At 42.0% G+C, this 12,621-nt stretch overlaps 1 protein-coding gene across 1 annotated transcript in view; it reads right to left on the reverse strand.

Moving 5' to 3' along the window:
- Window positions 1-492: 492 nt before the first annotated feature.
- The window catches only part of LOC149303560 (kremen protein 2-like), a 43,907-nt gene continuing 31,778 nt past the window's right edge, over window positions 493-12,621 (reverse strand). The window contains exons 6-8 of the mRNA XM_089480074.1: window positions 9,593-9,721; window positions 5,845-5,917; window positions 493-2,881 (exon numbers count right to left, since the gene is read on the reverse strand). Of these exons, the coding sequence (XP_089336200.1) occupies window positions 2,587-2,881; window positions 5,845-5,917; window positions 9,593-9,721 (497 nt within the window). The 3' untranslated portion in view covers window positions 493-2,586. The remainder of the gene's footprint in view (window positions 2,882-5,844; window positions 5,918-9,592; window positions 9,722-12,621) is intronic.

Genomic DNA, 12,621 nt, shown 5'->3' on the forward strand with positions numbered 1-12,621 from the left:
TTTTCATGGGTGGCTGAAATAGTGACAATTTTGCTTTCTGATGGTTCAACTTCATTTTTGCCTTAAACTATTGTGTGAAAAATTACCTTCAGGCTATGTATATAAGGTGTATATGAAGCATAAATGAATGCCATGTTTAGACTTTGGTCCCATCTCCAAAATGTCATGTGTATGCAAATGCATCCTAAATCGAAGACACCTCTGATCCCAAGTATTTCAGATAAGAGAGACTCAACCTGTAATAGCATGTGTGTTTGTGTGTATATACTGTATTTGCATCCCCCCCGTGTGTGTGTGTGTGTGTGTGTGTGTATGATTTGTGTTACTCCTTTGACTGAAGATACAGTACAAAATTATGGATTTTACTATGACCCATGGAAAAGTCAAGGGTAAAACTTAGGGGCATGCAACAAAGAATCTAAAGGGTGAAGCAAAGTGAAATAATGACAAAGAGCATACAAAATTCCAATAGGCATAACTGTTTATGCTCACACTAAAGGCTGGATGGATGAGAGAATAGAGGGCAGTCAATGCTTCCAGGACAGACTTCACTCTTGCCTTTACCAGGGGATGGTTCCTTTTTTATATAAGTGTGAAAGTACAGTACAGTAGTTACATTGACCTGTGGATTTCGGCTGATTTTGAGGGTCAATTTTTATATACAGTATCTAAACCACTTTCACAACTGTCTACACTAAGGCTGCATCTACACTGCAGAATCAGTGCAGTTTGACACTGCTTTAACTCCATGGCTAATTGCTAAGGAATTCTAAGGTTTGTGAGATATTTAACCATCTCTTCCAGAGAGTTCTGGTGTTACAACAAACTACAAATTCCAAAATTCCATCAGATGGAGTGATGACAGTTAAAGCAGTGTCAAACTGCATGAAATCCTCAGTGTGGCAGCAGCCTACATCTTGTAGAAAATTCGACTGTTTAAGGACTTTAATTACACACAGCATTAATGACATTATTACCAACTACAACATGGTTTGTAAAAATTAATGGGAGTAAAAATTAAAGTGAGACAGGTATGGGGCAGTTTAAGTGCTTCTCTCCACTGCCATAGGGGCTCACATTAGGAAGAGGCCTCCCAGAGGTGCCAATGGGAGTTTTCTTCCTAATAGTAATTGCTTTGTGAAGGGGTGGCTAGGAATTCAATAAAATCACTGCCAGGGAAGAAGGCTTTAAACCCGATTCTCTGCATGCAGCAGTTCCACTAATAATGACTGCAGTGCCCCCCTCTTGAACCTGGTACTTAACTTTTACAAAGTCTAAATAATTGGCTAACATATTGTGAGTAGTTAGACCTAAATAAGCACTGTGTGAAAAAGTACTTCCCTGAAACTTCCACCATTCAGTTTCATTGCACAATCCCAGGTCTTAGTATTATGACAGCATTGCTTTTCCTACTCCATGCAGAATTTTATCCACTTCTGTTGTTTCACTCCTGCCTGTCATTTCATCAAGCCTTAAAACTGGGGAGTTAATCCCACTCCCTCATCATTTTGGCTTGTCCCTTTCTACACCTGTTTTGGAAGGGAACACCCGGAATTCATCCACAATGGGAAACCTCAATTGAGGCCAAACAATCCCGTATATGTCTCTGCCTTGGGAATGAAAGGATGTTCCATTTCTATCTGATCCAGAAAAGTAAGAAAGCTTTGACATTTTGGTATCTGCATCCCAGCCTAGCACTACTGAGTAGTAGAGACAATAACAGAGAAGCATCTTCACTGATATGAAAATAATTTAATGAAGGTTTAATGTTCCAAAATGAATGTTTAGCCTGTGGGACTCAGAAGAGAAGAGGCTGGTTTTCATTACCTCTCCTTCTTCTTCTGTGATGTGCTTACAGAGCCCCCATGAGAGCCAAGTGATTAACCCTTCCAAGTGTCCCATGGCTTTCAGGCAATCTTTGTACCCAAACATCCCTAAAAAGATACTTGTGACGGGTTCAGCATAAAAGCACCATTTCCTGCCCCCCCTTTTAGTATCTGTAGATTAATCACTCTTTTTCTGGTGCCAACTATCACTTTGGAGATGTGGTTTCACCATTCTCAGGCCTTTGTATCTCACAAAATCTTATTTTGTGAGGTATTAACACCATGCATTACAGAGTATGTGCCTCGTATGTCACACAGTACTAAATTGATTCCAGAATGACTACCAACCTTCTTTGTCCCACAGGGAATCTTTACAAAATTCCAGCACCTTTTTTCTTTCAATTGAACTGTCCCGTCCAAAGGATGTGGCAATATGGTCCCCATCACCTCTGTCTTCTCCTGCCCCACAGAAACCCACCAATAGAAGCCAGTTCGGTCTGTAGGGATTATTGCTATGCATGGCTGTGGAAAAGTGAGCTTCCATTCCTCTGGAATGTTGTTATGAATGCCACAATGGGCACTGCCTTCCGTTATGGATCAGCTCCCTTGCATTTCACCAAGAGTGGATCCAGTTATTAAGGTCCCAGTCCCTGGGTCCCTTGTGATCTGATGATGTTCCACCTTATGGGCTTGGCAAATAAAAGCGGGAGCTGGCAACTGTGGAGGTGATGGTGGGAGTTGAGAACAGTCATGCCTTGCCTCATATGGTGGAGATGAGAGATTTGAGTGAGGATTGGTTGGTGGAAGAAAGGTTCTCATAACTGTGGCACAGGCAGGAGCAGTCTGAAGAGGCTTCGTCATCCCCAGCACCCCCACCACTGTTGTGCAAAGGGCGATGGTGCGGGGCACCACGCGTGGTGCAGATCACCACACGGGTATGTCGGTAGGCCACAGCCCATGCCTCACCCCCAAGGCACTGGCAGCGGCTCCGTGGACCTTTGGAGGAGAAAGGGACTAGAGAACTGCCCGTCTTCTTCTGCACAAAAAGGCAAGTCCTGGAAAAGAAGGCAAAAGAAACATAATCAAGTGAGTGATTAATGTATGCCCAGCAATAACATCCTGAACATATGACGATCGCTTGCAAGAGTCCTTTCAGGCCTATCCTTCACAATTAAATTAGATGAAAACACACCAAGTCCCACCAAGATGTTGACTGTGGGAGAAAAGTTTCTGTTCTTTGGATTATTGCCCATTGGCAATTTCTTGGCTAGGAGCTTTTAAAGGCATGGGCTGTGTTGGCTGAAGCCTTTTTGTACATTCAAAATTCCCCTTTATGATGAGGAAACTGTCCTGACAGCAAAGCTGGCCCAAGACATTTGGTGCTTGAGGAGAAAGACAAGATGGCATCTCCCTCCTACCTGAGGGTTGCCAGGTGAAAAACAAGTCACGGCTCTTGTTCTTTGTAATTGGGCAGATGAGGGAAATTCAGCAGGATTTGTCACGCATGTTCCACCTGCTGAAATTCCCTATTTTACCCAATCATTAAAGTCAGAGAAGCCCTGTCTTGTTGTTCACCTGGTAATCCTCTTTCCATCCGAAGTACAAAAACTAGCTGGACTAGCAGACGAAACTTTCAGTGGGATAATATTCACCAGACTTTATACAGCAAAATGTTTTAGAGGCTTCAAGACATGTTGTGTGGCATATAGTGGGCCCTCCACATTTGCTGGAGTTAAGGATGCAGGATCCCTGCAAAAGTGGAAAAGCCACAAATAAAATAACACTATTTTATTTTTTTAACAGAGAAACACCTCTCTAGGATTCTCTCGGGTATCCAGCACAATTCTATGATCAACATGAGCCAGAAGTTGATCACAGAATTGTGCTGGAGGATCTAGAGAAGTGTTGTCTTTAGGAATCTCTAGGTCCTCCTGTCCAACTTCTGGTGAAAGTTTGCCACAGAGTCACACTGGAAGACCTAAAAATTCCCAGAGAGAACATATTCATCAAATCTGTTAACAATAAAATCTGCAAAAGTCAAAGCCACAAATGTGGAGGGTTGGTTATGCCCTCAAAATAAAGGAAATTGCTAGGAAGTTCAGGGGAATCAGCCAGGAGGCTGCCACACAGAATCTGCTGTCTGAGGCTATCACTTCACTGCCAGATGAAATCAGCCCTTCAGTTTTTAAGCTTCTTTCACCTCATTGCTCTCCTTTTTCATCCTGACTGAACTGGAACACTCAGGTTGTTCTAGGCTGGGACTAGTTGCTGTAAGTCTGACTAAGGGTGGATCTAAGCCGTTGTGCACTTATTTCATCGTTTCCTCCTGAATAGATTTGTTGTGGCAAAACAAGAAAAAAGATGGAAGAAGCAGTAGAGAAAGATAGAATGATTATGGACAACATCTGGACCTCCCCATAAAATCCCTCAAATGAAGGAGGATAATTGTACAGTAAAAACCTCATCTGGAAGTACTTAGATCTGGAGCCAACCCATCATTGTCATCACAACTACAGCACTAAAAGGGCTGTAGCATTTTACATGAAAAACTGTATCTATCTGCAATTGTAAGACTGAATGGTTAAATCCAGAGCAATTACCATCCTAATATTTATCCTCTTTCCTTCTTTGTCCATTCACAAATCATCCTCTGTATAGATATCTTTCTACTTTTCCTCCTCCTCCTCCTGCTACTACTGTACTATGAACTCAGTTGCCTCTGAGTCACTTTTTGAATATGCTTAATCCCAGATCTTGGCAAAGTTGCTTTTTAAAAACTACAAATCCCACAATATCCCTACCAGCATATATGTTTCATATGCTGAAGTTAACCAACATGGAAACAGACTCTGATTTCAACACTTCTGATGATATGACCACATCTTCCACTTCACTGGAGGACAGCAGACTAGATTAGAGGTTCCAGGGAACATGATGGAGTATGCACAGATCTGTCCTCCATTCCTCCCCAGATCTCCAGAGCATCTGTTGCCTGAACCAGCTGCCTTGCACTAGGTCTCCACACTCAGTTTATGAACAGGTTGGGAAACATTGCTTTTTTAAAAACTACAAGTTCCAGAATCTCCCAAATTGCATGGCTATATAGGCTGGTGATTTGAGGGAGTTACTGTCCCAAACAATTAGTTTTCCAAGCTCTGCTTAATTTTCTGTTCACCAGCCTTCTGTCCTGCCACAATTATGATAGTTTAAGAATGGAAGCATACCAGTTTGGCATAATTTCTTATCACATTTTTTCATTGTGATAGTGTTTTGGCAATTCATGGTTATGTGATCTGTTTTCCATACTGTCAAACAACATTCTCCAGGAGGAAAGAAGCGAATGAGCGATCATGGCTGCCAATCGCCTCCTGAAGCTGCTACTGGGCGAATGTACACACAGCAGCTGGTTTTGGAAAGCTGCTGACAGCCGTGATTGCTGTGAATGGCAAAGGAGAGAGGGAGAGAGGAGCAGAATTATCCCCACTCATACATGTAATTGCTTGAAAAGTGGAACTGCAGCGGAAGGAACCTATTGCACAAAGGCAGTAACAGAACAGCAGCAAGACTGAGAGCCTATTGATGTGTTTTACCCATCAATGAAAAAGTTGAGTACAGTAACAAATGGATTGCAAAGCATCAACAGGATGGACACGACACCATGTAATAAGTACCAGTCACAGATGCGTTTATACTGTTAAAATTCTGCTTTTTAGCCTTGTGTGATACAGTCCCAAGAAACCCAGGAAAATCTTCCTAGGATTGCCAAATGGTCTTTCTTTCAAGTGTGTTCTTGCAGTTCTGTGTCCCTCCTGTCTACTTTATTGTGCTGCTGGCTATGCCAAACGTTTCTCATTTCTTTCTCCTAAGAAGTCATTATCCTGCTGGAAATGAGCAACATAATCTACCAGGCCTCCTTGTTCTCCTTCTTCCAAGTCTATTGGAGCCTTGCAACTCTGCAAGAAATGGGAATGGGACCCAAAATGGTGCCTATCTTTTAGTGTTTCACCCACAAACCTACCTCTTGCGCAGATGGTATGAGATGAGGATAATGGCTAGGATGAAGGTCCCCGTTGCCGTGTACATCACCCAAGCTGTGTTACAAAGGAAGAGAAGGTAGCATTGGTTTACTAGAACCTTCAACCAAAAAATCTTGCAGAAAACAGCCATCAATACTATCTACTCTACAACAGCCTTGACTGACTCAGCAACCTGCCCCCATTTGGTGGACTTCACCCCCCACCTTTCTTGATCTGGCTGCTGGGGATTATTGGAGTTGCAATCCAACACACTGATAGAGTGCTGGATTGCAAAAAGCTGCTCACCTCTTCTTACTACATTTGCTGTGCAGCCAAAAGAACATACTCATTCCCAGCACTGGGTTCCTTTCAAAAAATCCTGCACCAGTTCCAACAAATATATTGATTTATATTATAAATAAGAGTTATAAGTAGGAAATGGAAGCCATTGTTCTGTTCCCAATAGGACAGCATTTTAAATCAAAGGTTGGAAAAGTGTGTGGGATGTTTTTTCTTGGTTTCTCTTTCTTTCTTTCTTTCTTTCTTTCTTTCTTTCTTTCTTTCTTGGAACTGTAACTTCCCATGCTGGCTAGGGAATCTGAGGAGCTGTGTTCCAGAAAAGGAAGCTCTGGTTTAATTCAGGCATGGCTAGAGTTGCTGGCAACAGCCACAGAGGCTGGAATTATGAAGCAATTTTATCTGCTGCTGCTGCTTCCTATGAGTGTCCCCACCAAATTTTAATCAAGATATGATCAAGATTTATTCCACTTGCAAGAAACCTGCCTTCTTTTTTTCAAACATTGCAAGAACTATAAAGATGTTGTCACATTCAGCTTACATTATTGTATGTTTTCTTTGGAAAGCACTGCCCCATACCTACTCAGTAAAGAGTGAGAGAGACATCCTGTGTGTTTCATGCAAAGTTTTACTGTATTTACTGTCTCAGGGAGAGTCCAAAAAGGCAAAGAGACAATCTCTTCCAGTCTTTGGGCCAAAATAGATGAGAGGTTATAAATCTAAGCCCACCTCTCCCATCTCCTTTGATGATTTTTTTAGCAATTCTTTGGGCAGGGTCAGTCTGTTTGAGTAATTTGGATTAAGATTGCACCACTGAAAGAGAGCTAACACTCCCCCATTCCAGGATGTTCAGATCTAAATCAACCCCTTGAAGCTGCTATTTCACCCCTTTGGGAAATATTTCAATCACTTCTTAGTTTTTCCTAACAGGCCCAAGAAAAAGCTTCAGGGCAGCAGGAAGAGGCAGGAAAGGATAATTTACACATGGAATCTGAATTGCCCCTGTTGTCGCATTAAAAAAAATGGAGACATACAGCATTGGTCCAAAGGAGTAATTTAAAACAAAAATTTGGTCATTCTGTAAACTCTTTACAACTAGGTGTTTTGTTTGAGAGTCCTTACCTCTCTCTTCCCCTTTTCTCTTTCTCTATCTTTGAACACTTTGAATGTTGACAGGTGAGAAATCTTAGCAAAGTAGGCAGCATGATATAGGTGGCATGCATGCAGCTGACTGTATAGTGAAAATACACTCCACAATCTGAAAAACCCTACTTTTTAAAATGCACCTAGTGACTGTTGCTGCCCAAATTGGTTTTAATCTATATAGCCCAGCAAAGTTGCAGGAGCCAAGTAGCATAAGGGATGAGCAGCCATTCTGGCAGAAACCAAAAGTAGGTGAGGTTTCAGTGCCCTGCCAGGTCTCTCAGATTATACTGGGCTAAAGTGGAGAAAATGCAAAATAAATAGAGAGCCACAAACTTGCTTCACTTGTATAAGATATATGTGGAGAGATCTTGTAGCACCTTTGTGACTAACTGAAAGAAAGAAATTGGCAGCATGAGCTTACATAGACTTAAGTCTACTTCCTCAGATGCATTCTTGTATATATGATATGATATGATATAGTTACAGGCAAAGCATGGGGAAACTTTGAACTGAAACTGCCAAAATTTCATGGGCAGGAATTCTATAGGGATCGTGTAAGTTGTGATACAATTGAGTATTGTAATTTTTGCCACCAAATTCTGTTTTTCTGTATGAAAAGTCTGACTTTCATCCCTGGGTTACAAAATCTTGTCTAGAATATAAGGCTGTGTTTAGGATCCTTACATTCTTTTGCCAAACTCTGACTACAATAAAACACTATATTGGAAAGGCAGAAAGTGGCGACCTCTGCTGGTTGGTGACAGAACTGCACTGCTGCCACTTTTAAAAGAAGAGAATGGAAACTACTTTGTTGTCATTGTTGCTGTTGTTGGTGTGTGCCCTCAAGTAATTTCTAACTTATGGTGACACTAAGGTGAACCTATCGTGTGGTTTTCTTGGCAAGGTTTGTTAAGAGGGGGTTTGCCTTTGCCTTCCTATGAGGCTGAGAGAGTGTGACTTGCCCAAAGTCACCCAGTGGGTTTCCATGCCAAGCAAGGATTTGAACCCTGATCTCCAGAGTCCTGGTCCAACACTACACTGCACTGGCTACTTAATAGTAATCTGCAAATAAGTTTTTTCTGTTTTCCATATCAGATTTGTATGCATTCACATATAAATCGTTTCCACTTAATCTGCTAATTTTATCTCCCCAGTGCTAAAATGTATGTAAAAAACATTGTCTATAAAAATATGCATTCCTAAATCTATTTCCTCTCCTAATGCACATTTTAGGAATAGTCTGATACTTTTTTACAAAATTGCATTGAAACAATTGGGCACTGTAAAAGCAGGTGGGTAACTAGTTCACACATTAGTCTGGGAGTTACAGCTCTGGTCAGTTTATACTGGAATTTGCAAAAACTGCATTCCTCAAGTGTTCCTACTTTGCTTACATGCAAATATATGCTTAGGAGTCCAAATGCTTTTTTTTTAAGTGAAGTGGTTTTGGGAAGGAAGGCATTTTAGAATAATGAACTAGAATGAAGATGGCTGTGCCGTTTCCCCTCCGCAATGTGTGTGTATGTGCCTTCAAATCACCTGTTATCTTACTGGTGACCCCATGAATTTCATAGACTTTTCTTAGGCAAGAAATACTCTTAGATGATCTTGCCAGTTCCTTTCTCTAGCATACAGCACCTGTATGGCAGTCTCCTATCCAAGTGCCAACCAGAACTGACCCAGTTTAGCTTCCAAGACCAGATGAGATATGGTGCCTTGCTGTTGTTGTTGCTGTGTGCCTTCCAGTCCAACTTATGGTGGCCCTAAGGTGACCCTATCACCAGGTTTTCTGAGGCTGAGAGTATGTGTTTCTATGTCCAAGTGGGGAAATCGAACCCTGATCTCCAGAGTCATAGACCAATGTTCAAACTACTACACCATCCTGGCTCTCATTGCTGCCTTACTCCGTTCTAAATGACTCCTTTAATTATCAATTTCCCCTTGACCACAAGGTGCCAGTCACATACTAACTGTTGAAAACATGCAAGTTGAACCTTCTGAATGTGTGGCAGAAAACCGCTGTTCAGAGTTGTTTAGAATAAGAAAAAAAATGACAGGTGGAAACTGAGATTAAGCACATCCACACACAGGTTCTGCCTTTCTTGCCTCTAAATCCTCCTCTCCCAAAATAAGATCTCACTTAAAAAAAAAGAATGGTGTCAGCATTCTGTAGCATCTAATATGTCACCAGCTCCACAGGTTCGTCACCCTGGAGGAAAAGGGATCTGTCAGAGACTGGGTTTTACCCTGAGCCAGCCACTGGATTAGCGTCAAGGAAACAAGAATACCAAAAGTCTTGCTCTTTACCTCCTACTCCAATGGCAGGGTCACTGGCACTGTAGGTCCAGGTGGAATTCAGCCAATCTGAAGAGGTCGGAGCAAGACGGGACCCATCACCTGGAAGGGTTCGCAAATTCACTGAGGAACCCTTCACCCCTGTAATGAAAATCACAGATTGACTTTACAATGGATTTTGAATCCATCTTGTTGCCAATGCTTTATTTTCTCTCTGTCACTTTTAGATGACATCGTAACTTCCAGATTTTCTCAGCTGAAAACCAGGACACAGGCGGCCAAACATCAGAGTGTGGTCAAGATGGCAAACATTATTGATGAGGAAGAATACACAGGCTAGCAGAGGCTGCAGAAGTTTGCTTTTGCCTGGGACTACTGGGAAGAGCAAGACTCTGGTCCTCCTCTCATCTCTCAGTGCTGAGTTAATGAAGTTTAAACTACTTTTGCAGTTTGAACAGAGTTTGTAGCCATTGAAATAAACTTAGGACAAAGAGAGAAAGTAGGAGGGAGAGAAAAGAAACCAGAACATTTTAAATGCATCTGAAAAATGGGGCAACAGAGAATAAATTAGGACTGTACCTGCCAAATCAGAACAGTTGTAGAGAAGGCATTTCAAATGGTAACACCAGCCATTTGATATTTACTGCATCAGTTTGGCATAGCAGACACGCTGCAATGCACTCTTGACACAGTGATGGCTATTGTTTATCAGTGAGGATACAGACACACTTCTCATGGGTTACTTTTCATTACACAAGGACTCCAGATCTGATTACAGAGCATACTCCCAAAGGCATATGTGGAATGCAGACTGGATTCCTTCCTTAGGCTTCTTACACAAATTTCATAACTGTCTTGTGTGGTGAAGCATTTAAACATGAAACCTTGAAGAAGAGACGTTGATTTCCTACACTTCTTGTGCCTCCAAAACCACTAATCAGAGAAGAGAAGGAAAGTTTGACCAAGAGTCCAGTGCTTTGTTGTTGTTGTTACATGCCTATAGGTCAACTACAATCTATGGTGATCCTGTCACTGCCTTTCTTTAAGGCTGAGAGTGTGTGTATGATTCCATTGCTGATCAGGGAGTCAGACACTGGTTTCCTCGTAACCTAGTCCAACACTCAAGCCACTGCATCACAATGGCATTGTAGTCTAGCACCACAATCCATGATATCTCTGGTCCTGGGTATCAAAATGATCTCAGAAAGCCAATCCAGTCACATATGAGTGTATGTATATGTGTCTTCAAGTCTCCTGTCAACTTATGGTGACCCCATGAATTTCATAGGGTTTTCTTAGGCAATAAATACCTCAGAGATGATTTTATCAGTTCCTTTCTTTGAAACAGAGTCTACAGTATCTGGTATTCATTGGTGGTCTCCCATCTAAGTACTAACCATGGCTGGCCCTGCTTAGCTTTCAAGAGCATATGGGATCTGGTGCCTTTGGGGTATTTAGGCCACATCCAGCCATAAAGCCTATTTCTGCAGTCTTCTTCCATATTGTTTAACTTTCTTCTCATGTACTTCAGTGCAATATATCTCAATGATGATTCTGGGGTTACGCGCTGATGAATGCTGACTTAATTTTCAACAACCCATTAAATGTGTTTTTCTCCAAGTGCTCTTCCCAACCACTACTGTTGATATTAACTGAAAACACTTCACTGGTCTAATTTAACATCTAGTCTAGTTAGATTTAAAAAAAACCCTGTCATTTAGGAGCAGGGACAAGGTAATGCAATGAAAAATGTGTCTAATATGACCTGGGTTCATATTTTGGCTAGGTTGCAACATTCAGTGTATCACCTTACAACATCTCGGCCATCTCTCTCACAGGATTATGTTCTGAGGATCAAAGGGGCAGAGGGAGGACCATGCAAGGTTTGCTGAAGGAAGGGTGATTAAAACAAGGAAGTATCTACAATCAGTTTTGCATCCATAAGTTTCCCAATTCAGCTATCAGTGCTACCAGTTAAAAGAATTTCACACTGCAGGGCCAGGTCTGCAGCATCATATAGCTACTAGGAGTCTATCAGGGTCTGCCACTCAGGGCTGACCTTGCATCTCATTTGAAATTAAATAAATCTAGCACCCTGATCAGCACACGGGGGCTGCAACTCAATCTGGCAGGCAGTTTCCCCCAAATCCCTTCCCCTGCAGCCAATGCTGGTTGGTGGCTCAGTAGGAGGAATACATTTGTTCTGGGATTTATCTGAATTTTAAAGGAGCTAGCCAAGGTGCTGAACCTATTTTGGGGAATAGAATTAAACAGCTTGTGTGTGTGTGTGTTGTGTGCCTTCAAGTTGTTTCCAATTTATGGTGACCCTAAGGTGAACCTACCATGGGGTCTTCTTGGCAAGATTTGTTCAGAGGAGGTTTGCCATTGCCTTCCCCTGAGGCTGAACATAAAATGCAGAGCAGGTACATTGCTCCATTGACACAGAAGCCACCAGCTGCTTTTGCTCCAGAAGTAGCATAACTCCAGAATATTGTGAGAAATTAAAATGTCAGTTCCCACAAAGTAAATCCATGAGTTGTTCACCCATGCAAAGGAGGATCGGGATTATACAAGAGAGCACTTTTGATGAGGAGTCTATAAAAAAGAGTCTGTAGAAAAGTTACTTCCACCTCAACATTAGGAAGAACTTCCTGACAGTAAGGGCTGTCCAACAATGGAACACACTCCCTCAGAGTGTAGTGGAATCTCCCTCCTTGGAGGTCTTTAAACAGAGGCTGGATGGTCATCTGTCGGGGATGCTTTGATTTGGATTTCCTGCATGGCAGGGGGTTGGACTGGATGGCCCTTGCGGTCTCTTCCAACTCTATTATTCTATGATTCTATGATTCTACTTTTTGGATTATAATTCCCAGAATTCTTCAGGCCCTAGTCATGGGAGATTCCAATGACTGTAGCCCCCAAATCTAATCTTTCCAAGCTGACAAAACTCAAGCAGATCTAGGAAAGACTCTTTTCAGCCTGGTCCCTAAAAAACTGCTGTCAGTCATAGTTAGAGTAACCGAGCCTCTTTTACAGAAGTC

This window comes from Sceloporus occidentalis, unplaced genomic scaffold, assembly GCF_023333645.1.
Source record: "Sceloporus occidentalis isolate IW3139 unplaced genomic scaffold, rSceOcc1.0.p SCAF_14, whole genome shotgun sequence".
NCBI lineage: Eukaryota > Metazoa > Chordata > Lepidosauria > Squamata > Phrynosomatidae > Sceloporus > Sceloporus occidentalis.